Below are 27,705 nucleotides of genomic sequence, written 5' to 3' on the forward strand. Positions count from 1 at the left end.
GGCTGCCTTCACCATTCCTGACCAATGCAAGGACTTGAAGGGAGGTCTACTTGAGTTCGTTGAGTGTGGGGAGAACTTTCAATGGCCAAAATTCCCCACACTTTAATCTTACATCTGTTGTTGTTGTTGTTGTTGTTGTTGTTGTTGTATATTTGCACTGAGAAGAGCCTGTGAACCTGTCAGTCAGACTCTGTCCAAAGGTCACTCCCTCTTCTGCTTTAACCATGTTATTTACAATTCCTTATACTGTATTAATGGGGAAGGACTTGAGACTCGCAGTGTGTAACAACTTTTAAAGACTTTAAAAATACATGATAAACTAATAATAATCCTAATCCGGGAACTCATTGGTTCAGCCCAGGCTTCCTCAACCTCGACCCTCCAGATGCTTTTGGACTATAACTCCCATGATCCCTAGCTAGCAGGACCAGTGGTCAGGGATGATTGGAATTGTAGTCTCAAAACATCTGGAGGGCCGAGGTTGAGGAAGCCTTGTTCATCCCCCTTCACCTTGACCTTCCAGCACTGAGGGAAAGATCTGAAGGGAGATTGTAAGTGCATTGGCCAATGTGAATGGGAACCCTGATCATGCAGGGGTCAAGGTCAGAAGCACACTGTAAATTTAAAGCGTATGTAGAGCACATTGCTTCTCTCAAAAAAATAAATAAATCATGGGAACTGTAGTTTGTTAAGGGACCTTGGAATTATAACTCTGTGAGGGGGAAGTCACGACTGTTAAAAGTGATGCAATAGTGTTTTAAATGTAATGTGTGTTCAGAATGGCTCTGTTACAAGTGTATACCTGGGCACACATGTGTCCAGGCAGCACTCATTTATATTCAAATACACACTGCTAATAGTTTATGGCTTTTGCTGGAGTTATGACCCTTAAACTTAACAAGTGTTAAGCTTAACAAGGCTCTTAACAAGAAGCTCTCAAACAAGGAAACAAAGAAAGCTCGTTTTATTATATCAAATAGGAGCGATAGAATGCTGCTTCAGACAGCAAAGATACAATCTAAGCAGGTAGCAAATTCTACAATACACGCACACCTTTACTAAAGAGTAAAAGATTAGCTAACTATATTAATAGTCTGCAGAAATATGGGCATGGCAATCTTGCCATAATCCCACTCTAGAAGGGGGGTGGGTGGGCTCTGTCCTTAAAGCAAAGCAGACGTGTGCAGACTCCCGAGGATTACTGAATAAGTGTTATGCTGATGGAGCTGGAAGAACTAGCAAACTACTGGAAAGTCTGGGGTTCCAGGGTCACCAAAGTTAGGGTCTCCTGTCATATACTTATGCCACAATCTACAGAGATAAACCATATTATAAATTCAGATTCACACACACACACACACACACACACACACACACACACACACACCTCTTCAAGAGTTCTTTGAAACAGGTGATGGTGAACTGGTTGTGAAAGTTCCTAGTTAGACACCAGGTGGTCCTAACAACATTTTAAAAGCACCCCCACCTTATATTTGCAGGTTAAAATAATGTATGCATGGTTACAATAATGTATGCAATAATGTTTCCCCTATATTTGCTTCTCAACTCTTATTGGTTGTTAAATCCTCAACTATTTCAATAAAAGCTCTGTTGAATTTGAGGAGGGATGCAAAACGTATGTGTCCAGCTGAGGCCCTTCTTGCTAGTTGCTTCTGGAAATTTAAAACAACAAAATGCAGCGAATACTGAAAGAGAAAAGAGAAAACATTAATATAAATATAAGAAAGCACCCTAGCAATATAGACATCAAGAGAAATCATAGCAACAGCCTTGACTTTGCTTAGAGACTTTATCTTCTTCTTTGGCAATCACTCGTAACCGAGTAAGAATGTCTTCCATAAACACGGTTTTAACAGTGGATCCGTAAGAAACTGTGGAGGCCAATTCTGGATCCACACGTCCTTCCACAGTGGGGACATTGGTTTCCAGGCAGGAGTTGATCATGGTGTGGATTTGCCAAGCATGCCTTCCTTTTAGCACGTTTCTCCCTTGCGTCCTGAGTTTGTGTGTCTTCAAAGCCCATGACACCTTTGGTAAAGGCAGTTCTCCAACTGCAGCGCTCACAGGCCTGTGTTTCCCAGTTGTCAGTGTTTATACTACACTTTTAAAGATTTGCCTTGACACAGTCTTTAAACCTCTTTTGTTGACCACCAGCATTATGTTTTCCATTTTTAAGTTCGGAATAGAGTAGTTGCTTTGGAAGACGATCATCAGGCATCCGCACAACATGACCAGTCCAACGAAGTTGATGTTGAAGAATCATTGCTTCAACACTGGTGATATTTGCTTCTTCCAGTACACTGATATTAGTTCACCTGTCTTCCCAAGTGATGTGTAAAAATTTTCAGAGACACCGTTGATGGAATCTTTTGAGGAGCTGGAGATGGCGTTTATAAGCGGTCCATGTTTCACAAAGCATATAGTAAGGGTGGTAATACAATAGCTTTGTAAACAAGCATTTTGGTTTTCCTGCGAATGTCCCGGCGATGCTGGATTTCGACATCAATGTTGGCCCTTGTGGAAAGATAACTGCCTAGGTAGGAGAAGTGATTGACATTTTCCAACGTTATACCCCATAGCTATTGGGAGGTCAACCAAGCGCTGCCACTCCACCATTCTATCTGCTACTGATTGGAAGAAAGGAAGGAAGGGGGAAAGTGTAAAAAATAAAATATAGAACCCATACCTTTTTCCTGCAACTAAAAGCTCAAAGCCTTCAGCAATTTTCTCAAAAGGCAACGTGTGAGTTATTAATGAATCTGTATTAAATTTCTTGTTCATGTAATCAGAAACCAGTTTAGGGAGAGCATCTTTTAACTTCCAACCTAGGGCAGGGAAAATAAAAGAACGTTGGATCAGCCAGCAAGTTGATGATATTAGAAGATGAAGATAACTCCACTTTATCATTTAAGAAGAAAAGCTTAGTAGAATCAGAGGTCAATGTGATGGAAAGGCAGGATGGCAAAGGCTTTTAAGATGAATAAATATTGCCCCCAAATTTCATCTGCACACCTATTATGTCCACCAACACTTTCCCACACTGTCCATCAACAACATATTTGGGTTCCTCACTTGCACAGATTTCAATAGGTGGCTGTCTCTAGACATTGCATTGGCAAGTCACCATGTAAATGGGTCTAGGCACCTGTTTTGAATCCTCCAAAAATTTCCCTTATATTATTTTGCTGCCCACCAATAAGAAGGGAAACTTTTGTTAGAGGTTTTTAAGCAGAGGTTGAAAGGATAGTTTAGCTGAGTTTCCTGCAATACAGGGGTTTGGATTAGTAGACTCTTGGGGTCCCTTCCAACTCTGCAATTCTATGATTATATGACCAGTGTTCATTAAGGAGTATCCTTGGTTTTTGCATGTCCAATTTCTGCCATGTTCCTGCAGCCCATTCTATGGAGCATGTTCAGAGGAGGGGGACAAGGATGGTGAGAATTTTGGAAACAAAGTCCTATGAGGAACAATTTGAATAGCTGGATATGGTTAGTGAAATATACTCGGAGTCAAGAGTGAATTTCATGCTCTTTATTCAGCTCATAGTCATCAAGGAGGAGAAGAGAAGACGAATGGCTCTTTTCCCAAAACCATCTGCTTATATACATTATTTACACAATGGGCCTTGCGTGATTGGCTACTTCAGGGCTACACCTGTGGGCCAATTATATTGTGGATTGACTTTTGCCTGCAGCCTGATTGGCTGCTCCTACAGGCCAATCAGGTAGCAGATTCACTTCTGCCAGCCGCCTGATTGGCTGCTCCAGCAGGCCAATCAGGTTGCGGATTCACTTCCACCTGGAGTTGGATTGGGTAGCTCCCGCTGATTCTGAATCCTATTGTTCTAGGATTCAGCTCAGTACATAACACCCCTCCCCTCTAAGTTCCAGTCCTGCCCGGGAAGTTGCATTCGTAGTCCCCAAGGTCTGCTGGCCGCCTCCGTGTGCGTTGTGGCCTGGGGTGTTCCTTGGTCAGGGGTTCTGGTTCTGGCTCGTGTTCCGAGGCTGCTGGCTGTGCCGGGGATGTCTGGTCTGGCGCCACTGAACCACTAGGTTGTAGCTCTGGTTCCGGTGTCCTTCCAGCCTCGGGGCGCCCCTCTGTGCCTACTGCTTCTGCTTCCTCTGCCCACCCCTCTCGCTCTACAGGCCTCACTGCCCTGCTGTCCCCTTGGGACCCCTCTGTCCCGCTCTCCTCCCGGGTTCCTCCTGGGAATCGTCGCCGTATCTGGTCGCAGTGGCGGCGCCAACATTGCCCCCCTTCCGTTAGTACCTCGTACGACACGGGACCGGTCACCTTGGTGACTGTGGCGGGTACCCATGCTGGGCCTGCCCCAAAATTCTTTGCATACACTGGGTCCTGGGCCACAAATGTCCGGGGGTTCCTGCCTTTCCCCACCACTACCTCATCCTGAGCTCTGTCGGGGTGAAGTCGGTCCAGTCTAGTTGCAAGGCGCCGGCCCATTAGTAATTCAGCTGGGCTCCGGCCCGTCGTTGTGCTTGGGGTGCTGTGCTGTGCTAGAAGAAATGCGGCAAGGCGGTATTCCCAGTCCCCTTGTGTCATGCGGCGGAGGCTGTCCTTGGTGGTCCGCACCATGCGCTCCGCTTGGCCATTGGTGGCAGGGTGGAATGGTGCTGAGCGGATGTGGCGGATGGCGTTCTGCGCTGTGAAGGTCTGGAACTCCTCTGACGTGAATGCGGTTCCATTGTCCGAGACGAGGGTGTCAGGGAGCCCGTGGGTCGCAAACAGCTTACGTAGTACCCGGATGGCTGCCGCCGTAGAAGTGGACGGTACCAGTGCGACCTCCAGCCATTTGGTGTAGGAATCCACCACTATGAAGAATGTTTTTCCCTGGAAGGGGCCAGCGAAGTCCACGTGCAAGCGTGACCATGGATGTCGGGCGGACTCCCAGGGCTGGACTGGGGCCCTTGGGGGATCCGGGCGGGATTCTTGGCAGGTCTGGCAGTGTTGGACCCAGGCCTCTATCTCTCTGTCAATCCCCGGCCACCACACATAACTCCTGGCAAGGGCCTTCATCCTCACTACCCCTGGGTGTGTCTCGTGTAGGGCTGTGAGGACCCTTTTGCGGAGGGGCTGGGGAACAACAACCCTGCTTCCCCATAACAGGCACCCCTTGTGGGCCGACAGTTCATGTTTGCGGTTTGTGTAGCCAGCGAATTCTGGCCCGGGGCTGCTGCTGGGCCATCCTCGCCACACCCAGTCCAGGACCCGGGAGATGACCCTATCTTTTGTGGAATGGTGCGCAACTTCTTGTGCCTGAATGGGTCGGTCGGGAAGCAGCTCCAGGGTCATAACCTCTTGCGCAGGCGCTGGGTCGGGGCCTGTTTCTGGTAGTGGTAGCCTGCTGAGGGCGTCTGCGTGGCCCATCGCCTTCCCAGGGCGGTGGATTAGTGCATACTGGTAGCCGGCAAGGAAAATTGACCACCTGAGGACACGTGGAGACAACACTTGGGGGGTCTGCTTCTCAGGGGCAAACAGGCCAAGCAACGGCTTGTGGTCAGTCACTATGGTAAAGGGCCGCCCGTACAAGAAATCATGGAATTTTTTTACGCCCTTCACGATTGCCAGACCCTCCTTGTCAATCTGTGAGTAGTTTCGTTCGGCTGCAGCAAGCGTCTGGGAGAAGTATGCCACCGGCACCTCTCTTCCATCCGGGAGTTGGTGTCCCAGGACAGCGCCGATGCCATAGGGAGAGGCGTCGCATGCCAGCACCACTGGCAACCTCTCGTCGAAGTGTGCCAAGACCGAGTTCGAGACGAGCAAGTCCTTGACTGCCTGGAATGCGGCCCTTTGTCGCTGGCCCCACACCCAAGGGGCCCTTTTATCTAGGAGTCTGTGTAGGGGCTCCGCTACCGCTGCCTTATGGGGAAGGAAGGCATGGTAAAAGTTCAATAGTCCCAAGAATGACTGAAGTTCGGGCTTGCTCTTGGGCGCTGGGGCCTCACAAATGGCCCGTACCTTGTCACCGGTTGGATGGACCCCTTCTGCGTCCACCTTAAATCCCAGAAAGTCCACCTGCGGCACTCCCAGTAAACACTTTTCCCGCTTCACCTTGAGGCCCGCCGTCTGGAAACGGTGCAGGACGGAGCGGAGGCGGTCCTCAAATTCCTCTGGTGTGGGCCCGGCGATCAGTACATCATCGAAGAAGGGGGTGACACCAGGAATCCCTTTAAGGAGAGAGTCCATTAGATTCTGGAATATGCCTGGTGCCACGCTAACGCCAAATTGCAGCCGCTTTACTCTGAATGCCCCTCTGTGCGTCACAATCGTCTGAGCCTCTGCTGTGGCTTCGTCCACAGGCAACTGTTGATACGCTTGGGCCAAGTCCAGTTTGCCAAAGATTTTTGACCCAGCCAGGGTGGCGAGGACATGGCTGACCACTGGCACTGGGTATGCATGGGCCGTGAGAGCCTTGTTTATGGTGCATTTGTAGTCTGCACAGATGCGGACCGAACCGTTAGGCTTGACGGGTGTGACAATTGGAGTTTCCCAGGGGGCGTTGGGCACCGGCTCCAGCACTCCTTGCTCCACGAGCCGGTCCAATTCCTCGTCTATGCGGGGTTTCAGGGCAAACGGGACCCGGCGGGCCTTGTGCCTGATGGGTCGTACAGCGGGGTCTAGCTGTAGGGCAATGGGGGGTCCTGTATATCGTCCCAATGCCCCATCGAAAACCCCTGGAAACTCTTTGCATATGGCGTCCACGTCCACTTGTAAGCTAGTGCGGTTCACCCCGGTAACGGCTAGCCCCAGAGGTCCAAACCATGCCAGTCCCAGTAAGCTAACGTAGGGGCCCTTAACTACCAGCAAGTCCAATTGTTGCTTTCGCCCTCGATATTGCACCCTGAAGGTCCCCACCCCCATAGTAGGGACCTTACGTTTCTGGAAGTCCCGGAGGGTGAATGGGGCCGGCCTTAGTTTGGGACCCCCATTAGGGCACAATTCCCTTAATGTTCGGGCCGAGATTATGGATAGAGTTGAACCCGTGTCCAGCTCCATGCGGCATGGGGCTCCCTCTATCTGTACCTCTATATAAATTTTCTCTGTGCTGGGATGGGGCAACTGGAATACCTGGTAGTCCGTGATCTCCGTCGAGTTGCCTTGGTGCATGGTGCCGTGTGACCTGGGGCTCCTGGGTTGGTCATCTGATGCTTGTCGACGGGTGAGTCGAGCCCGACACACCCGGGCGATGTGTCCCAATTTTCTGCACTGCCTGCACTCTGCGTTGCGGAAACGACAGGTCCTCCTCTCGTGGTTCTCCCCGCAGCTTGCACAGTTCCCTCCTTCTCGTCGAGGCTGCTGTGGTGTGTATGCTGCTTGAGTGCGCCGCTGTACTCGGTGTACTTCCTCCCTGTCAGATTCGGATTCGTCGGTGAGGTCTTCGTGGTAGACCCTCGGTTGGGATGGCGGAGCCGGTCGTGCCTCTTGCGTTGACCTCTCGGCGGCTTCGGTTGCCAGGGCTTCCTCCAGAGCAATCTGGAACGTGAGGTCTTTTTTGGCGTAGAGGCGTCGTTGCAACATCTCGTCCCTCAGGCCACCGACGAGGCGGTCACGAAGCATGTTCTCCAATTCTGAGAAGTTGCATAACCGGGCGGCTTGGCGGAGGGAGGTCACAAACCCAGTTATGGTTTCCCCCGGGGCTTGCCGTTTTGCGTAGAAGGCATTTCGGCAAGCTACCACCGAGGGCTGTGGTGAGAAGTGCTCCTTCAGCCGTTCCATTATTGTTTTGTAAGAGACGGTAGCGACATCTCTAGGTGCAAGGAGAGCCCGGGCGATTTCAAACGTCTCCTCTCCACAGACGCTGAAGAATGTCGCCCTCTTCATGGCATCGTTGGTGACTTCTTTCGCTTGCAGGAGGAAGTTGAAACGGGCGGCGTACCCTTCCCAGTCTCCTGATGCTGGTTTGAATGGCGAGAAGCTGCTGTCGGTTGCCATTCTGGGTTCCTTGGGTCCTGGAGCTGAAGCCTGGATGCACGGTGCGATGCAGCGGTGCAGCAGGTGGCGGTGCTGCGGTGCAGTGCGTGGTGGCGGTCAGCTCAGCAGGATCCCATCCTCGTCGCCAGTGAAATATACTCGGAGTCAAGAGTGAATTTCATGCTCTTTATTCAGCTCATAGTCATCAAGGAGGAGAAGAGAAGACGAATGGCTCTTTTCCCAAAACCATCTGCTTATATACATTATTTACACAATGGGCCTTGCGTGATTGGCTACTTCAGGGCTACACCTGTGGGCCAATTATATTGTGGATTGACTTTTGCCTGCAGCCTGATTGGCTGCTCCTACAGGCCAATCAGGTAGCAGATTCACTTCTGCCAGCCGCCTGATTGGCTGCTCCAGCAGGCCAATCAGGTTGCGGATTCACTTCCACCTGGAGTTGGATTGGGTAGCTCCCGCTGATTCTGAATCCTATTGTTCTAGGATTCAGCTCAGTACATAACAGTTAGCTTGCAGAATACATGATTAAGGGAAGACAGAATAGCAGCTTTCAAATATCTGAATGGCTGTTATGCAGAAGATGGAGGCGACTGGTTCTCTGTTACTGCATTGGGCAGAACTAGGATCAATGGATGGAAACCTCAGGGAAGAAGAAGTTCTATGATTCAATGCAATAACAGCCATACTGTATATCACCGACTTTAATCAATCCACACCTCCAAGCAAACTTCCTATTAATTTCCTTCCTGTGAGGAGCAGAATAGGTTCGATGGAGAGTTGTGATCCTGCAGGAGGTACCCCAACCAGCACACAGGTGCCATGGCCCAAATGGCAGGATTTAAGGGCAGTGACCTGTTTGAGACACAAAGAAAAACAACCTCAGAAATGGAGAAAAAGGAACATAAAAGCATATGAACATAACAGCCTTCCAGATCAGGCCAGTGGCCCAACTGTTGTTGTTTAGTCATTTAGCCTGCCCGACTCTTCGTGACCCCATGGACACAGTAGCCAACCAGATGCCTGTGGGAAGCCCACAAACAGAACCTCGGTACATCAGTTCTATTTCCTCCTGTAGGATCCATGCAACAGGAATTCAGAAGCATATTATCTCCAACCATGGAGCATCCATCTGTCCTCCGAATTTCCCAGCTAAAATATTTACGTAGCCCTAGCCAGCTGCATTGCTTCCATAAGGAGACAGCTGCAAGCGGGGAAGTACAACCCAAGTGATTACCATCAAGACAAATAGCATACCGCAGTGTCTGTGCGTCCAATCACTTCAAATGCATAGTCCACGCCAAGACCTGTCATCTCTACCAGAACCTCATTCATGGGCTTCTTGAAATCTTGAGGAGCAATGCATTCTGTGGCTCCTAACTCTTTGGCCTTAGTAAATTTATCTTTGTTGATGTCAATCCCAATAATCCTGGATGCTCCAGCGACTTTGCAGCCCATGACAACAGACAGACCGACACCTCCCAAGCCAAAGACAGCACAGGTAGAACCAGGCTCAACCTGCAAATTGATATAAACTGCATTATTGATTTTCCAGGATGTAGCAGGATTGGGGGCCTGGGAAGGAGGAAGAGTGGCGGACAGGAAAAGAAAAGGAATAGAGAGAAAGAACTGAGAAAATAGGTTCAAGAAAAGGAGCCAACAGGTGGCCCAAGGCAGGAGAAACAAAATAATGCAGCAGTAGGCCTGGGATAAGAAATAGCCTTGGACAGGGACTGGGAACCTGTGTTCATTCCAACACCCATCATTAGGAATGGACATTAGGAATGATGGGAGTTGTAGTCTAACAATGCATGGAAGGGACATGTTCTGTATCCCTAGACTATGAAATCAAAACACACTGACCTACCCAAACAACAGCCTCTGGCTGCTTCCTTTTAAAACGACCACTGTGAGGCTGGACATAATGAGAGCAGAGAAACTCAAGTAACGCCAGCTATCTTTGCATGTCAGAATCGTTTTAGGAAAAGTGATGCCTGAAAAAGCCCCTCTTTTCCAGCAAGGAGTACACATACTCTTATTTCACTTATTTGAGAATCAGAAATATGAACTGATACTCACCCGGGCAGAATTGGTGGCAGCTCCATAGCCAGTAGAAAACCCACAGCCAAAGAGGGGAATTTTATCCAGTGGAGCATCATTGCCGATTTTTGCAATGGAAACCTCAGGCACAACCGTGTATTCGGAGAAGGTGCTTGTCCACTGGAAGTGGTGGATCTGTTTCCCTCTGCAGGTGAACCTGCTGGTCTTATCTGGCATCAGGTTTTGAACAGGTTTATAGAGGCTGTTTGAGGAAAATCAGATGGGTCTGTATCATAAATCGGACTAAATGCTAATTTTACGTCTCACCAAGAAACAGATCTTTAATAGAAGATGTCAGATGAACTTACTGGGCCTTGAGGCAACAGTTAGCTTTAGGACTTAAACAACAGTCGCATTCTCCACACTGGGGAACACAGAGAGGAATGACTTTGTCACCTTGTGGGAAAACAAGAAGACAGGAAAACAATTTATGTTTAAATTCATAAGTTTGTTATATTAGTTAAAAGCCACAACAAACTTGTAACAATAGTATTAATGAAATACAGAACAAACATGCATAATGTAAGCCAACATGTATGATGTAAGAGGGAGGCGTTACCAGTATCAAACTCAAATCCAGCTTGATTTCAGCTTAAACCTCCAATTCACCTCAATTATTTACACTGATTTTATCTTCTTTTTCCTGATTAGCGGTATTTTGTAGCCAATGCATAGAGGGCTACTTTGCGTGTTGCGAAGCTATTGGAAGAGGTGTAGCAACAGATAAATATATTCCCAGGGTTGGTGGCAATACCCAAAAGTGATGCTGGGCAAGGTTATTTGGGGTACATGATTTATTACTATCCTGATGGGTACTTGGAGAAAGAGATTATTTCTAGTAAATGATGTGATCCTACAACTCCCATCATCCCTGGCTATTAACCTTGATTGCTGGGGCGGAGAGTGTTGTGGTTCAACAACATCTGGAGGGCCAAATTTTCCCCACACCTGCAATGTGCAGTCAAGCTATTGACACCATGCTTGCAAATCCTAGTGGTGTCCAATATACAAGCACTTCTGAATTTCTGATCTGCCTCATCTTTACCTGGCTGTACACAAGTGACTCCTGATCCAATACTTTCAACAATTCCAGCTCCTTCGTGACCCGCAATAACTGGGTAGTCAACATTAGGAAAAATGCCTTTCACTACATGATAATCTGTCGCACAGATCCCAGTGGCCACTATCTGCAAGGGAAATGCAAGATACTATTCCAGTACTTTCACCGGTTCTACCTAGCACACATATTCATCAGGAACTGGCCCTATTCATACAACTGCATCTTTCCGATGCGGAAAGAGTTTGGAAACAGTCTTCAGACAATCAGGTATTCACAGAGAGGACCTGCTCACATGATGATTTTCAGCGAGAATGTGACCCACTTGATTCAGTCTTGATCTGACTAATTGTGACCTAAAGGACTAGTGTCAGAAGTATGGGCAGGAGTCAGGCTCTGGGGCCTGTAGTGCTTTGCAGGACTGGGGCCTGCCTCAGCTTGTGCTGGAGAGGCAAGGAGTGGTCACTCAGGCCACTTGATACCTCACTGCACCTGGTGGCAGGAGCTGGGAGGGATAAAAGCTCAGCATTTCCCTTCAGCTCCTTGCCACAGCAACGCTATGCCTGCCTGGTTGCCTCTGGCCTCTTGCTCCTTGGACCCTTGCCTTGCTGACGCCTTGATCCTCGACCCTGGGACCTTTGCCTTGCTGACATCTTGCTCCTCGACTCCCAGACCTTCGCCTCTGCCTTGCTCCTTGACCCTGTGACTGCCTGCGGCTAGACCATCAGCCCTGCACCTGTTCCTGCTTCTACATCACCATCTTGCCTCTGGTCCTGACGTCCTCAGTCAGGGCTTCAACCGCCCGCTGACCGGACCGTGACAACTAGCCAGAAATACATATTCTCATCTGGAGGCACATGAGGCTACCACCTTGCAGAAACTAAGCAGGTCTGGGTCTGGTCAGTGCTTGGATGGGTGGCCACCTGGGAAGCACATGTACATTTCCTTGTGTTCCACGATGTAACAAAAGTGGAAGATAAACATGAGATGAAAAATTAAACGGTAATCAGTTCCATGATGGAGTAGGAGCCTCACATGCCATGTTGATGAGTTAGGTGGATCATTATCAAAGCATGGGAAAGAAACATCAGATGACAATACAGTATGGTAAAATTGTGCCTGGGTCAACTTATTTTGGACTGCAGCTGGAGTATCACTGGAGTAAGATCTTTTACCTTCACCCGAATTTCTTGGCTTTTTGGTGGTGCCACCTCCACCTCCTCAACAGAAGGCATTTGGCCAACTTCCCAGATGATTGCGGCTTTGCATTTAATCACCTGTGGAAATGAAGCCACTCAGATCAGAGATTTATTTCAAGGTGCCCCTCATAATGATTTGAATAATATTGCAACCTTAGAGTTGCTACAATCAGCATGGAGATTGCTATGTTCCCTGTATAGCAGGAATGCACAACCTTGGGCCCTAGGCCTTATTTCAAAACTGCTCTGCAAGCTATCATTTCAGGCTGCTGGCAAGAGCCACCTGTCCCTCTGTCATCAATGTACAAGAATGAGAAAAAGAGAGAGAGGGAGAGAGGGAGGGAGAAATGCAGAAGGAGAAAGGGTGGTCATGACCAATTTGGGCTCTGGTCCTGCCCGCTGTTAGTATGTGACCCCTGACTTACACCTGAGGGATGGTGCCCCTACTGGTTGTGCTTCAGGGAACCTTTAAACCCAGAATGTCTTGCTTTACTATCTAACCTACACTTGCAGAATGCAATGTCAACTTTTAGCATTGTTGGGAAAATCTAACATCCTGCTCTTTGTCTCCTTCACTTATAGGAAGCAGGCTCGTGTTTTGAATCTACAGGAAGGACATAATTTCCCCCCGGCTTGGTCTTTGCAGCTGTGAAGTGAATTTGCACAAATAAAAATCAGAGGAGGTTTCTCTGCTCTGGGAATGTAGCAATGCTTAGTTCTTTCCTCTTTGAAGCAATATAATATCTATGCAAATGCAAACATTAGAATGTAGCATTCAGATAGAATAGACTGAACCATAAAAACAGTCTTTCTTACCTTTCCTGCAGTCGCCATGTGTCCAGATCTGACTTTCAGTTTTGCCACAAGCTTGTTCCTTTACAAAGTACTTCTCTTCTTGTTTATCACTCCTTGCCTAAAGCAAGAATGTAGAGATACAGAACATACTATTTCTTCCACCACACACATAATGTATAATCTATTATAGGCCAGGGTCCATTTCTAGCTGGGATTCAAAGTTCTTTTGTTCCTGGCAAGTATTTAGCTGAAATAAATTCCCCCTGGAGCTGCCATCTAAAGTAAACGACCGAGCTAGGACAATATTGGATCTAAAAAGAAAAAGGTCAGTTCAGGTACAGACATTCTGACTAACAACTTGTACATATAAGTGAAAATCAATCTGGTCCATCCTCTCTTGCTCAAATTATTTATTTAGAATAGAGCATAATCACACACAATGTGTTTACTCAGACCCCAGAAGCCACACACTTTTTACTAATGCATAAAAGAGGGAGTACAGAAGCTGTTAGGATCAAAAACTGGGAGAAAATTTTTATTACAGGTTATTTAAGAACAGGCAAATCCTCACTTTTGCGCTATCGTGCATACGCACAGCACCAGGAAATAATTAAACAATTTATTTCATAGCCAAAAACGGCATGAGAGACCTAGAGAGTCCTTATGGTTTTCTGCGTGTCCTCCAGCCTCCTGCAGGCCCCAGAGCTTAGATTCCTGTTGTGGAATTTTACCAGAAGGAAACTAGTTATTTTCTTTTGTGTGTTCTTCTACCCAGTGCGGGTGCCTGAGGGTTATTTGAAGAGCTTAATAAACCATTCAAATTCACATTTCAAGTGGTTTTACAAGGGAAGCCAAAAACCTGAAGATAAGCCTAGATCTGGTTTCTGCCCTATGGGGAAATATGGGCTTCCAGATTGCAAAGATCATTGCATTTGGCAGGACGGATGTCCGCCATGTAACCACCGGAATTGCTATTATATGTTTATCACACCCGCCCTCCAGGGACTCAGGCAGTAAATTGCCTCTCTCCCATGTTATCTTCATGACCTTGTCATGGAGGGAGATTAGGCTGAATGGCAGGGCAGAGTGTAGTGCAGGGTTGACAACGTGCGGCCCATGGGCTGGATCCAGCCCACAAAGACGCAGGCGTGATTTCCAGCATCTGGGCATGCAGACGCGATTTCCGGTGTTGCACTGTGCCAGTCTGGCCCACGGACGATCTCCACGGGAGTGACCCGGCCCATAGCAGACCCCTGGTAAAGTGGTTGCCTCAGGTGGCCGATGTTGAGCGATGGGGAGCTGACAGAGCAGTGAGAGTCATGAGCCCTACCCTGTGATCTTTAAACTAGCCATTCTCAGGTGTGGTGAACTCAGTCCAATTGTCAATGTTGAAGTAAGGCTCAACCAGCCGGGTTGGCTTTTGTATCAAGAACCCATCTCCTACCTACTGGTCAAGCTTTTGTCTTAGATCCCTCTTTAGCTCTGTGGCCTATGGAAACAACCTTAAATCCCAAGGTTAAAACAAAACATTACTATGGTTGTCATTAGTGGCTGCCAGAATGACAGTGGCTCAGCTTTGGAAATCTTCTACTCCCCTTTTGCAAACAGTTTGGCAATAGTACTCTCAGAGTAGCTCGGCCACCACTGCAGAGTGCTTTAGGTGTGGTATCAATTCATTCACTTATATAAACAAAATTGTGGGAGTGCTCCACCCTCCTGTCACTCACATGTCAATGTGGAGATTTTATCTTGGGTGTAGATTAAAAAATATATAATTTGTTTCTGATGTGCTTATATTGATCTGTTTTGTGCTGTTTTGTGCTGCAAGTCTGATGTGCTTATATTGATCTGTTTTGTGCTGCAAGTCAGCTCTGCAACCTGCACCAAACCGCTTTGGAAAGCGGTTATTTGCTTTTATCTTTTTGTATGTTTTGAGATAAATAAATTTAAAAAGAGAACTGATTTGGACTTAAGTTTTCCCCCAGGACAATCTGGCAACAGATTTTCTGCAGAGCGTTCGTTTATTACTAACGAAAGACAAAGCAACATAGCATTCAAATGAAGCGAATGAACAAGTCCATTTTGAAAAACAATTCCAATTCGGAATTGTTTTTGAAAAACAATTTTGAAAAACAATTCCAATTCGGCTGTCAAACCGCCTTTGGGCTTCCAAGCACGAGTTAACATTTTTCATTGTTTATTCTGCACAATTTTCCTCTGAAGTTTATCACTCATAGATCTTTCATGCTCTTCCACTCAAGAATTCCAAGATCTTAATTTGGACAGTTCTAGTGGCCCAAACAAACAAGAACTATATCTTTATTCCTTGATCAGCTGTCCTCAAGCAGGGCTTGAAGTTTTCTTTCTGGATTTCTTTCAGATCAGATCAAACAAAAGCCTTTGTCAGATGTTTCCACCACCAGGATGGTGAGGAAGGGCAGCAGCCGTACTGTTATGTACTAAGCTTGGATATCAGTTACCACTCTTGCAGACCTCCACCTGTTGGAGGCTGAACTTCTGCTGTAGGAAACCAGCTCTACCAGGTTTAGAAACCATCAGGGTTCTATACTGCAAAAGGAGTCTATCGAGTGTATGTGAAGGGAATGCTTGTCTTTTGCCTGATTCTCCTTGTGCTTCTCCCTGTCTTTGCTCCCCTCAAGATCCCCCCCAAAATCCTTAGATCAGTTTAACATATGGAAAATAATCTAGTCCAACCCCCTGCAATGCAGGAATACGGTATGCAGTTGTCTGATACAGGGATTGAACTTGCAACCAAGGCATTATCAGCACAATGTTCTAACCAACTGAGCTAAATAGTATTGAATCAGAATGAACTGTGGAAACCTGCACAGGACGAAGTCCGATGCTGTTTGCACTTGTGCTGCTTGTCATTGAGATTGTTGGTTGAACTTGGCAGTATATCATGCACCAGTCTTGTGGTGGGCAAAGGGTTGTTGATTTAGTCATAAAATTTTGTGCCCTTTACACAGTATAGACCCGGCAGGGCTAATTTATCAATAAGATAAGGAATATGAGCAGCAATAAGTATTAATATTAATATTAATATAGATAAAATTGATGCACACACCTGTTCTTAATGACTTTGACACATTTGCTAATATTTACTAATTGTTTACTAATTGTAAGAATTGTATAAAAGACTTGGGAGATTTCTCTTTTCAGGTTTTGGGTTTTGACCTGGGGGTACTGTCCTGCTGCAGGAGAAATAAACAAATAATTTTCAGGGTACATCCTGGAAGCCTTGCTGGTTTACTTGTGGTCTTCCCTGTTTATTTAAGATAACTAAAATCCTACCTAGGATGAGCTGAATTTGTGTTGTTTTAAAGCTGCAGAATGATGCAGGAACAGGATGGGAGACTTACAAACAAACCCATAAGAAACAGACCTAGACTATCTTTCCATCCCTAGATAGGCAGCTTTCTGTTAGCTAATTTAACTCAGCTCTGGGTTTTGTTTTGTTTTCTGTGTATGATTTAGATTTGAGAGCATGATTTGGGATCTCTAAGCATCCAGAGCGAAGTGAAACCAAATCACTGTCGTGAACCATGCTATGTTTGTTTGTACAATTTCCGCTCCCATAATAAAGGCACGTCATGTCATTTGCCAGCAATTTTTATAGTGTATTTGCTTTTGTTTGTTTTTAAAAAGCAACCACATTTGGAAGAGAGAATTCTTTGTGAGACGTTCCAGACTGAAGGCATTCAGCAAGCCAGCAACTCAAAACACCAAGACAATACGAATGCTGAAAGAGGAAAAAGTAGAGTTAACTTTGCAAATCCTTTTGCTGAAAAAGCAATGAAGCAGAGTTTATTTTTGGACCCTCATGTGGTCATTAATTTTTTGTTCAACATACTGCTGACAGATGTTGCTGGCAACTAGGAGCTGAGGAGAGGGAGAGAAACATGCCTGCCGTTCTTACAGTCTGCTTCTAAGCAGTATTTAGTATCCAACAGCATTTTGGCGAGGTGGCAAATCTCATCCCGTTATGTGGCCACATGCGACAGAGAACTGGCACATTAGATAGCTGCAGTTACCCCAAGATAAGCTTACTGAGTTTTTATACACCACATAATTTTTTACATTTGTTTGTGGTATACAGCAATCCAAATCCCCTTTGCACCAAGTGGGGTGGGGGATAAATTGGGATACCAAGATGAAGGTCTACCAGGCTTGTGTGTCAAGCACGCTGCTTTATGTAAGTGAGCCATATCTTACAACCATCAGCAGCAGCCTCTCAATGCCTTCCACATGTACTGTGTCATGAGGATTTGGGGTAAAAAGGTAAAGGTAAAGGACCACTGGACGGTTAAGTCCAGTCAAAGGCAACTATGGGGTTGTGGCACTCATCTCACTTTCAGGCTGAAGGAGCCGGCGTTTGTCCACAGACAGCTTTCTGGGTCATGTGGCCAGAATGTCAAAACCGCTTCTGGTGAAAAGGAACACCGTGACGGAAACCAGAGCACACGGAAACGCCATTTACCTTCCCTCTGCAGCGGTACCTATTTATCTACTTGCACTGGTATGCTTTCGAACGGGCTAGGTTGGCAGGAGTTGGGACAGAGCAACGGGAGCTCACCCCGTAGCGCGGATTTAAACCGCCAACCTTCAGATTGGCAAGCCCAAGAGGCTCAGTGGTTTAGACCACAGCGCCACCAGCATTCCTGGATTTTGGGTACCACATGCAAGGACAGCGTTTCAAAGAAAGATGTGCTCCCCCAAGCCCACATTCCCAGCATGTCTGCACTCTTGTCTCAGCGACATCTATGCTGGCTTGACCATGTCCACAGAATGGAAGAGGGCTGGATCCCCAAGGACGTGCTCTATGGGCTTCAGGCATTAGGCCCATTGGCAGGTGAACTCTGCGTTACATAAATGTCTGCAGACGTGACATGAAGGCTGGCAACATCTACCCCATGTGGGAATCCCTTGCAGATGAAAGCAAGGCCTGTAGACAAGGCAGTCATGTTGTGTATCCACAGCAATGTCCAGAGGAGGAATGAGCTCTGGGAGGAGCACAGAGAGAAGAAACACCACAGTGCAGCAGCAGCAGCACAGCTACTGGATGCCTTCATCTACCCCTGCTGCAACTAAACATGTCTCTACAGCCACAGCAGGTGTTGTCACCTTCCAACAATTTGACTTCACCCCCAAAGGTGCACTCTTCCACTGTCTCCTGACACAGACAGATACCACCCTTTTGCCCACTGCCAAGGCCATTGCTGGTGGGGTTATGCCAGCATTACTTTGCTGCTGCAGAACGTTCCCGTCTGGGTCAGAGCTGGTGAGCCTCATTTGACAACAAGAAACTGAGACTTTAGAGTGCTGGTTTGGCATCAGACTATGATGAAGATTTCTAGGTTCACATTCTAATTCTGACTTTGGGTCGCTTTGGGTCAGTCAGTATTCCTGGGTCTATCTCACAAAGTTGTTGCAATCACTAGAGCAGGACAAACCTTGTATGCCTCCCTTGGTGGTCAATAGAGCATCTCCCGGACCCCTTCCAGCTTTATGGCTCTAGTGGTATAAGCCTTCCCCAAAAGGGTTTCTGGTCTACATGGGTGGGTTGAGGCCAGGGCTTTACTGAAGTAGGTCTTGCAATGCCCAGGTGTGGCTTAGCCACATTGTCCTATAAATATCAAAATACTCTTTTAATTCCCAAGTAGTCATTGGTGCCAATCCCTTCTTCTCAGACAAATCTCCAGGAGGCCAGTTCCTCAGAATGTCAGTGGCTTTAAAGAAAATTCTGCAACAGAAAGCAAAGGAGGAAGAAGTTCTGCCAATAAGTCACAAATCTCACCTCTTCCCTGCATGAAGCAAATCAAATCCTTCGCTGATCTTGCTGAATGGCAAGGTGTGGGTTATTAAAATATCTGGCTTAAATTTCTCCTCCATGTAACTGGATACCAGCTGAGGGATAGAATCTTTCATCTTCCATCCTGGGGAAGCAACAAAACAGCAGTTGGAAGCAGCAGTACTTCTGAATACCAGTCGCTGGAAACCACGGGAAGGAAGAATGCTCTTGCATTCAAATCCTACTTGTGGGTTTTCGACAGGCATCCAGTTGGCCACTGTGAGAACAGAATGTTGGACGAGACGGGCCATTGGGCTCGCCTTATGTTATCATGCCAAGCACCACGACCCACACAAAGTTTATCCCCCAGAATTTTTTTCCATGCCATAAAAATGACTCCGCAATACAAGGCTTGTGATATTCTCAATGTCTTATAAAGCCAAAGATAGGGCAAGAGGACAGTCAGAAAACATGTGGGTTGCAAGTGCTCATTCTTTCAACAAAGGACACAGAAACCACCAGTCTTTAAAACAAAATTAGGTTCTGGCAGCAACCCATACTGCAGCTCCCACTTCTAGTCCAGGAATTCTTAAAGATACACAGCTGTAGATGGTATAGTGAGACCGAGCTACCCTCCAAACACCAACATTGCTGCAGCTTATCTGGGCAGGGCTAGGATGGGACAGGTTGGCAATGGCAAGGGGTGTGTGGGCCGAGTGGAATGATGGCTGAGAAATAAAGGGTTAAACAGCTTCCCTTCCCTGCCTGGGATGGCAGTAGATGGAGAGATTCACATATGCACATGCATTCTTTATTACACCAATTAACATTTCAGCCCCTTTCCAGGGCCAATTCTAAGTGCAGAGTTTAACCTTGAACACCCTATACGGCTTGTGACTGCAGTATGGAATGCCTGTATATGGATTTTTAAAAAAATGTTTAATGTTTTATTCTGTTTTTATATATGTTGGAAGCTGCCCAGAGTGGCTGCGACAACTCTGTCAGATGGGCAGGGTACAAATAAAATACTAATAAGTACGAATCCATGCCCTGAGATCACCATCAGGTGTCTTTCTCTGTGTGTCTCTGCAAACAAGTGGGGGCAGCAGTATTTACCTGAACTCCATCTGGTTGTGTCACTGCTTACCGGGAGGTGGAGTGAGCAGGCTAGGCCAATATGGTGCAAATGCACCAGCGGGAATGTTGGATTGACTCCAAGGGTGCATATGCATCAGGCTGACCTGATTCCTCCTACTGAACCTCCCAGTAAGCAGCAGCGATGTGACCAGCTGGAGGTCAGGTGAGCTCCACCACCCTACCATGTCCCCTTCTTTCACGCTTTAAAGATCTTCTAGGGAGGCCCTTCTTGCAAATCTATCCATGGGTGGATTGATCAGTCACCTGGGAAAGGACTTTCTTAGTAGTGGCACATAGACATTTCTTCAGAGTTATTAAACAACTTTATGACCCAGTAGTGATGTATGGAAGTGAGAGCTGGACCATAAAGAAGGCTGATCGCCGAAGATTTGATGCTTTTGAATTATGGTGCTGGAGGAGACTCTTGAGAGTCCCACGGACTGCTAGAAGATCAAACCTATCCATTCTTAAGGAAATCAGCCCTGTGTGCTCACTGGAAGGACAGATCGTGAAGCTGAGGCTCCAATACTTTGGCCACCTCATGAGAAGAGAAGACTCCCTGGAAAAGACCCTGATGTTGGGAAAGATGGAGGGCACAAGGAGAAGGGGACGACAGAGGACGAGATGGTTGGACAGTGTTCTCGAAGCTACCAACATGAGTTTGACCAAACTGCAGGAGGCAGTGCAAGACAGGAGTGTCTGGCGTGCTCTGGTCCATGGGGTCACGAAGAGTCGGACATGACTAAACGACTAAACAACAACACCAACAACATGACCTATTCAGGGTTTCACAGTACTAAACACATGAACTGGGGAATGTGCATACATCAACATGCTTGCTCATTCATGGCGCATCACCATACCTCCAATGAAGCTCCCTTTCAAGGTGCGTCCTGTAAAAAGCAGCATAGGATCGAAGGAGAGCCTAGAGCCTAAAGGAGGCACACCAACCATCACGCAGACTCCGCAGCCCATGTGACAGGACGCTAGAGCAGCTGTCTAATCAAAGTAGGGGGGGAATTAAACAGGTTGCTGTCATGCAAAGGAACAGTGACATTTCATGACGCACTGCAAAATAGTTAATGGAGAATAATGAAGTAAGGGTGGTGGTTGTTTCGTCATGCCTGTTTATGAGCCATCTCTTTCATCTTACAAATCATTAATACAGTGGATGCTCAGGTTGCGAACGTGATCTGTGCGGGAGGCATGTTCACAACCCGCAGCGTTTGCAACCTGAGTCTGCGCACATGTGGGTTGCGAGTTGGCGCTTCTGCACATGTGCAAAGTGCGATTTAGTGATTCTGCGCATGCGCGCATGCCGAAACACGGAAGTAACCCCTTCCGGTACTTTCGGGTTCGGCGCAGAGCGCAACCTGAAAAAACGCAACCTGAAGCGGCTGTAACCCGAGGTATGACTGTACAAATCAATCAACTTTCTAGGAATGCCAGGGATCCTGGGAACAATATGGACTGCTTCAGATGAAACATAAAACCATGGTTAATGCTACATGCACAAGTCTTTATGAACTCTTGGGCTTGTGAATTGACTTGCCACCTCCCTCTTCCCTTTGCGTGCAACAATTCCCCCTTTCCTGGTTTGTTGAGCACTAACCACACTTTGAAATTTATTCCAAACTGGCGAACTATGGTTATCAAATTGCAGGTTGGAGCCATAAATCTTTGACTAAAAACAATACGTACCAACGTATCCAAACACCCAACAACCTCAAATGCATAGTCAACACCATGACCTGTCATTTCAACCAGCACTTCCTGAATTGGCTTCTTGTAATCCAGAGGGTTAAGGCACTCGGTGGCTCCCAGTTCTTTCGCTGTTACAAATTTGTCTTTGTTAATGTCGATCCCAATGATCTGCGAAGCTCCAGCTGCTTTGCATCCCATGACCACAGAAAGACCAACTCCTCCCAAACCAAAGACAGCACAGGAGGAACCTGGTGTGACCTAGAGAGCCATGGAGAAAAGAGGACCAGGATAAATTCCAGTTGTGGAATAGGGTAATGTAGGGCATATTTCCAATGGAAGAACCTCATGTCTATTACAGAGACCAAAAGAGTCTACCAAGGAACACAAACAGAGCACAGGATTCCTTACCTGGGCTGTATTGAGGGCAGCCCCATAGCCGGTGGAAAATCCACAGCCGAAAAGACAGACTTTATCCAGAGGGGCATCATCATCAATTTTAACAACGGTTGAGTCAGGCATGACTGTATATTCTGAGAAAGTGCTGATCCAAAGGAAGTGGTGAACTAACTTCCCCTGGCAGGTGAATCGGCTGGTTTTGTCTGGCATTAGATTCTGTGGCTCAAGAAGGCTGTTTCAAAGAGATCGGGATTTGTCAATAACAAAAAGCTGTGCTGCATATTGCCGATATAGAAATACAGGAGAAATTTCCAGAACAACTCACTGGGTTTTTAGGCAACAGTTGGTGTTAGGTTTCAAGCATGAGGCGCATTCTCCGCACTGAGGCAGACAAAGAGGGATAACTTTGTCTCCTAGAAATAAAAGAGGCATAAAAATATAGTAGACAGAAACAACCTAACAAAGGGATTCTGCATCCATAACCAGTGCTCAGTGAAGAGAGTGAGCTATGTATCAAAATACTGTGACAAGGCATTTTTTGCTACAACCAGGGGCGTACCCAGGATCAAAACGGGGGGGGGGAGAGGGCAAGAGGAAGGAGGGAGGGAGGGAGGGAAGAGAGGGAAGGAAGGAAGGAAGGAAGGAAGGAAGGAAGGAAGGAAGGAAGGAAGGAAGGGGGGGGAGAGAGAGAGAGAAGGGAGGGAGGGAGGGAGGGAGAAAAATGAAGAAAGGGGGGAAGGAAGGATGGAGCTCCCGTCCGCCCCCCAGCTCAGGCTGCTCCTCCACCCTCCCACGTTCCTGTCACTGGCTGCAGCCGCGGAGGGGACGGAAACAGCCCAATTTCCATAACCCACAGCGACTTTTCCCCTTCAGTTTTTGGAGGGGAGAAGTGCGGGTTATGGTCCGTAAAATAATGGTAATTTGTTTTGCCCATGGCTACAACAAAGACTGAATAGGCACTCATCAGCAAATGCTCCAGCCTGCTGTCCACTTCAGCGAAGTAAACAAGGAGCCTATTATTCACTCCTTGGAATAAAGTGGCAAAACTTCTGGCGCATACGACTTCAGGCTGCAGCAGGAAGTTCTACATCCGGAGTGGGTAACCTATGGCCCTCCTGACATTCTTGGACTCCAAATCCCATCAGCCCCAGCCAGCACAGTCAGTGGCCAGGAATCATGGGAGCTGCTGGAGCAAGGCACACTCGCACCCTCCCATTAGCCGCTGGGCAGTAGGCGCATGCCTTGCTCAAGAGAGGAAAGTGGTTTCCATTCCATGCTGGCTTGGGCCAATAGCAGTTGTAGTCCAAAACATTGGGAGGAGGGCATTAGGTTGTTGGGGGCTGCAATAGGGACTAGGGCGTTAAGTCAGTCCTTTTAAATTGGCACTGCCTGCATATTGACACACATCCTTTACGCAATGTTATTGTTCAGAAAAAGTTAATTTTAAAAAACAGCCTACAATCCAGAGAGGAAAGAACACTTACGTAGTGGGAACATTCAAAGATTAGTGCTGGTTCACCAGGGATAATCTCAAATACAGTCAGAGTTACTTGGGCAAGCATAGATTTTACCACAACTGCACACTGTCAAATTATGCTGCGGTGCTTTAGAAAGATACTGGTAACACATCTAAAATCCTTTTATGTACCTGGCTTCACGCAAGTCACTCCTTCACCTATGCTCTCTACAATTCCAGCTCCTTCGTGTCCAGGAATGACAGGATAATTGACTTTAGGAAAAGAGCCTGTCAGAACATGGTCGTCAGTTCCACATATCCCTGTGGCTATTACCTGTAAGAGAAGAAAGTACATTTCTTTGATTTCCCCTGTGCTCTATTCTATATTCTGTTTACTGCAGCCCAGCTTTTGACAACCTGGTAGCCTTCAACGTGTGATGTCTGGGGCCAACAGGAGCTGTAAACCAAAACACCTGGTGAGCATCAGGATGGTGAAGGATACTCTATTTCAATGACTTCTTGGGTTTCCATTTGCAGTGATTTACAGCATAATATTAAGGTTGGAGTTTGGGATAGTGTAATGGAAGTGAAAGGCACCAACTTAATACAGATCAAATTCCTACTGAACATCAGGAAGGACTTTCTAACAGCAGTGGGATGGACTCCCTCAGGAGGTTGTGGACTCTCCTTCCTTGGAGGTTTTTAAGCAGAGATTGGATGGACGGCCAACTGTCATGAGATTCCTGCATTGCAAGGTGTTGGAATGGATGACCCTAGGAGTACAGTATCTTCCAACTACACAATCCTATGATTCTATTAAATTTAGCGTCAGCTTGCAATCATTTCAAAGTTATCATGTAAGACAGAAAGTGCTATGGTCACCTAACTGATCACTGTGCTCTGTAGAAGAGGACCTCCTGTGATAACATCGCATCAGGAGGTCAGTTCCATACAATGCAGGAATCGGGCCTTTAGTGTGGTGGCACCTTCCTTTTGGAACTCCTTCCCCTTATAAATCAGAAAAACGCCAACTCTATTGCATTTTCAGTGACTGTTGTAGACCTTCCTTTTCCAACAAGAATTTCAAGTGACGTTCTTCTATATTTATTCTTATTCCTACTTATATACTGCTTGAAACCGATGCAATCTAAGCAGCGATATAAGAGTTTATTGTTAAATCACTTGGTGATGTCTTATGGGAAGTGTTTTGCAAATCAAACAAACACATTTATGATCAGCAGCAGCATCAAATTAAACTGGAATGAAACTCCACACCAGTCTTAAACTGCTCTTAGCTTACCCATCACTACCACTGCTGACTCACAAGCGTAATAAAATCTGTACAACCATTTCAGAAACAGCTGGAGAAACAGAGAAGCAACAGACACAAGTCGTACATTGATAGGAAAAATTACCGTATCCACATAGCGGAGGAGCATGGAAAGGGGCTACGAACAATTCATTTACCTTAACACGAACTTCGTGAGCGTTTGGAGGGGCAACTTCCACCTCTTCAATAGAAAGCGGCTTCCCTACTGCCCAGGCGACAGCAGCCTTGCATTTTATAGTCTGTAAAAACAAGGGAACAATGAGATGCTCAATGCAATCCCAGGCCAGGGCAAAAAGGAGATAGGAATGGATGAAAGTGTATAGTTGCAGGTTGTAGCCTAACTGGAATCTTGTTTGGTGCAGCAGATGGGACTTTGTGAAAGGTAAAGCAGAGAAGCTGCTGCAGTGGGTTCGTCTTCTACTCCAGTGGGGAATGTAAAAGTATAGTGTCCATCTCCAGGGTGTAACCTGGGATCTCAATATAGGCCTAGAATAGAAGCTGGGAGTTGTAGTTTAGCAACATCTGGGAGTCGCAATACTCTTTCTTGCATTTTCTCATTGAGAGCTTGGGGGGGGGGGAGATGCATTTCTTTGCCACAAGAAATACAACCACGAGTACTGTACTGAGACAGACTCTCTTGCTCACTATCATCTGCTACACCAGGGGACAATGCTCTCCATTTTTTTGCCGTACTCCAATTCTCACCAGTCTCAGCCAACAGGGGCAATGGTTGAGGATGAAAGGAGATGTAGTCCAACATTATCTGGAGGCCACCACGTTGGCTGCCCTGTACTGCATTGATTGGCAGTTCAGCCTTTGCCATACTGGGATAGTGCAGTTGGTAGAGCACGAGACTCTTAATCTCAGGGTTGTGGGTTTGAGCCCCATGTTTGGCAAAATATTGAAGGGGGTTGGACTTGATGACCCTCGTGGTCCCTTACAATTCTATGATTCTATCCCAGTGTTCTGTAGATCACATGGACCACATTACAGAGAGCTGTAGTTCAAAACCTCTCAAAACCCACTTTGTTGTGTTGTTTTTTAAAAAATAACTGTTATTCCCCATTTTTAGGCTAAAATAAAACAGCAATATCTGGAAGGACACCATTTTTAGGCTGGGGAAGTTTCTTATACCTGTCTGCTAAGAAGTCCAGGACTGAAGCCTAAATCCTTCCACATGCAACTTCGTTAGATACCTAAAGGTTGCAATTTAAATGCAATCATTTTGTGATCATGCAATTCTGCACGCAGCTACTTTTCCCTTCTCACCTGCTTCCACAGCAAGAACTGGGGGAGCAATCAAATCTCCAAACCCTAACGTGACCAGGAACCATGAAATGCAAGTGGAAGCATGCTTACTCGGAAGTAAGCCCTACTGAGTTTAATGACACTTACTCTTGAGGAGGTGTGCAAGGGCGGGATTGCAACTTTATGAAAGAGTAATCCTCCAGCGCACAATCCGAACCGTGTCTACTCAGAAGTAAGACCTATTGAATTCAGAGGAGCTGACTCCCAGGTAAATAGGGCTTGGATGGGCTTGCAGCCTTTCGATATGAAAGAGATACTGCTGTGTTCTTACTTTCCCAGGAGTGTCCATGCTTGCGCGCTCCTTTGCGCACAGAAATCTGCTCGCCCCTTTTGCAGAGCTGCTCCGATTCCGAGCTTGGAAAGCGGAAACAACGACTAACCCCGATCTCCACTTGGGTGCGCGTTTCTCGTGGGAATTTTGAGATTAGAACAAAAGCGTAGAGGGATGAGGCCACGTTCCTTAAACTGGCCTATCAGTCTGCTGTAGACCTACCGCGAGGGACTCTGGGGGATGTAGTCCATTGCTTAGCCCGGCGTAGACGCAGCCTCAGAGCGTTTCCTAAAATGCCTCAAACTTCCCCGAATAGGGAAGCGTATATGAGAAGATGCGTGCCAATGGTGAGAGGTAACAGGCAGAAGGCGAGGACGAATATTTGTGCAGGTTTGCACGGCTGGTCTTTGTTTTGCCAGACACGTGTTATTTTAACCCCTGCACGGTCTTATTATTTTATTGGGAAAGATCCCTCTGTGTTTGCATGCTTCATATATTATCTGTTTCATCCTCCTGCGTTCCAAGGATAGGTGCTAAAGGAGTTATAAAAATTAACGATGTTTAAGGGTAGTATATGCAACATGACGCTGTTTTGTGGTGAATAAAATTAGATGATGGTTTCGTTCACACGCTACACTGAAAACAAGTACAAGCTGTCTCTACATACCCACAAGCCTTTGCACGAAAGAGTGTACAGTACTCTTGTTTGGCGTTGCATGGGATGGGAACAAGAACAAATGCAGGGAGTAGGGAGTCAGGGTGGAAATTAGCCCCAAAGTCTCAGCCCCATGACAATTACAGCTGTGGGGTGCAAATTAGCTTCCTGGGTTGTGTGAATGCAAACTATGCATAAGTATATAAGTATATTGGGTGACTCCGTCTTGCCCCATATATAGGAAAACTCACTCACAGCTGCAAGGATTGCATTTGTATGCAAATTGCGGGAGCATGGATATGAATTGGGGCCATAGTAGAGAGCAAAGGGTTAATGCTCCCTTGACTATGTATTAGGGTTCCAGTCCAATCCCTAGAAGAGCAACTTGGAAGAGAAAAAAATCCAGTTCTATTACCCTTTTTGCAAATTCTCAGAATGCTTGAAATACAACACACACACAGAGAAACTGTATCTTGATTACTTTCACCTTGAGGGAAGGAGCTGTATATATTCTTT

General features: G+C 46.7%; 2 protein-coding genes across 5 annotated transcripts; both read right to left on the bottom strand.

The window, feature by feature from the left end:
- Positions 1 to 943: 943 nt before the first annotated feature.
- On the bottom strand, positions 944 to 13,237 carry LOC118084556 (alcohol dehydrogenase 1-like). Of its 2 annotated transcripts, XM_035114189.2 has the most exons (9): positions 13,142 to 13,237; positions 12,302 to 12,403; positions 11,115 to 11,256; positions 10,378 to 10,465; positions 10,049 to 10,271; positions 9,227 to 9,487; positions 8,689 to 8,824; positions 2,708 to 2,846; positions 944 to 1,706 (listed from the first exon to the last, which is right to left on the bottom strand). In XM_035114189.2, exons 1-9 carry the CDS (start codon positions 13,157 to 13,159, stop codon positions 1,682 to 1,684), a joined length of 1,134 nt encoding a protein of 377 aa, XP_034970080.1. In that variant the 5' UTR covers positions 13,160 to 13,237; the 3' UTR covers positions 944 to 1,681. The 2 variants fall into 2 exon arrangements, with proteins under 2 accessions (XP_034970080.1, XP_060134445.1); XM_060278462.1 differs by lacking the exon at positions 944 to 1,706 and having other exon boundaries at positions 1,738 to 2,846; positions 13,142 to 13,201.
- LOC118084555 (alcohol dehydrogenase 1-like) lies at positions 13,165 to 26,732 on the bottom strand. Of its 3 annotated transcripts, none has more exons than XM_035114187.2 (9): positions 26,535 to 26,731; positions 25,093 to 25,194; positions 23,818 to 23,959; positions 22,495 to 22,582; positions 22,182 to 22,401; positions 21,771 to 22,031; positions 20,933 to 21,068; positions 18,939 to 19,077; positions 13,165 to 13,238 (listed from the first exon to the last, which is right to left on the bottom strand). In XM_035114187.2, the coding sequence occupies exons 1-9, from the start codon at positions 26,550 to 26,552 to the stop codon at positions 13,202 to 13,204; spliced, it is 1,143 nt and encodes a 380-aa protein (XP_034970078.2). In that variant the 5' UTR covers positions 26,553 to 26,731; the 3' UTR covers positions 13,165 to 13,201. The 3 variants fall into 3 exon arrangements, with proteins under 3 accessions (XP_034970078.2, XP_034970079.2, XP_060134441.1); XM_035114188.2 differs by lacking the exon at positions 13,165 to 13,238 and adding an exon at positions 16,366 to 16,883; XM_060278458.1 differs by lacking the exon at positions 13,165 to 13,238 and adding an exon at positions 16,892 to 18,767 and having other exon boundaries at positions 26,535 to 26,732.
- Between the last annotated feature and the right edge of the window lie 973 nt (positions 26,733 to 27,705).

The sequence above is a fragment of the Zootoca vivipara genome, chromosome 9 (assembly GCF_963506605.1).
Source record: "Zootoca vivipara chromosome 9, rZooViv1.1, whole genome shotgun sequence".
NCBI classification, from domain to species: Eukaryota; Metazoa; Chordata; class Lepidosauria; order Squamata; family Lacertidae; genus Zootoca; species Zootoca vivipara.

Bases quoted from the DNA above. Each gene is read 5' to 3' on its own strand.
- LOC118084556 (XM_060278462.1), bottom strand. The intron at 11,257-12,301 runs GTAAAAGATCTT...TTTCCCTTGCAG, and splicing joins GCCAAGAAATTCGGGTGAAG to ATAGTGGCCACTGGGATCTG. The intron at 2,847-8,688 runs GTGTGGATTGAT...TCCCTGCCCTAG, and splicing joins AATAGGAAGTTTGCTTGGAG to GTTGGAAGTTAAAAGATGCT.
- LOC118084555 (XM_060278458.1), bottom strand. The intron at 22,402-22,494 runs GTGAGTTGTTCT...TCTTTGAAACAG, and splicing joins AACTGTTGCCTAAAAACCCA to CCTTCTTGAGCCACAGAATC. The intron at 22,032-22,181 runs GTAAGGAATCCT...ATGGCTCTCTAG, and splicing joins CTGCCCTCAATACAGCCCAG to GTCACACCAGGTTCCTCCTG.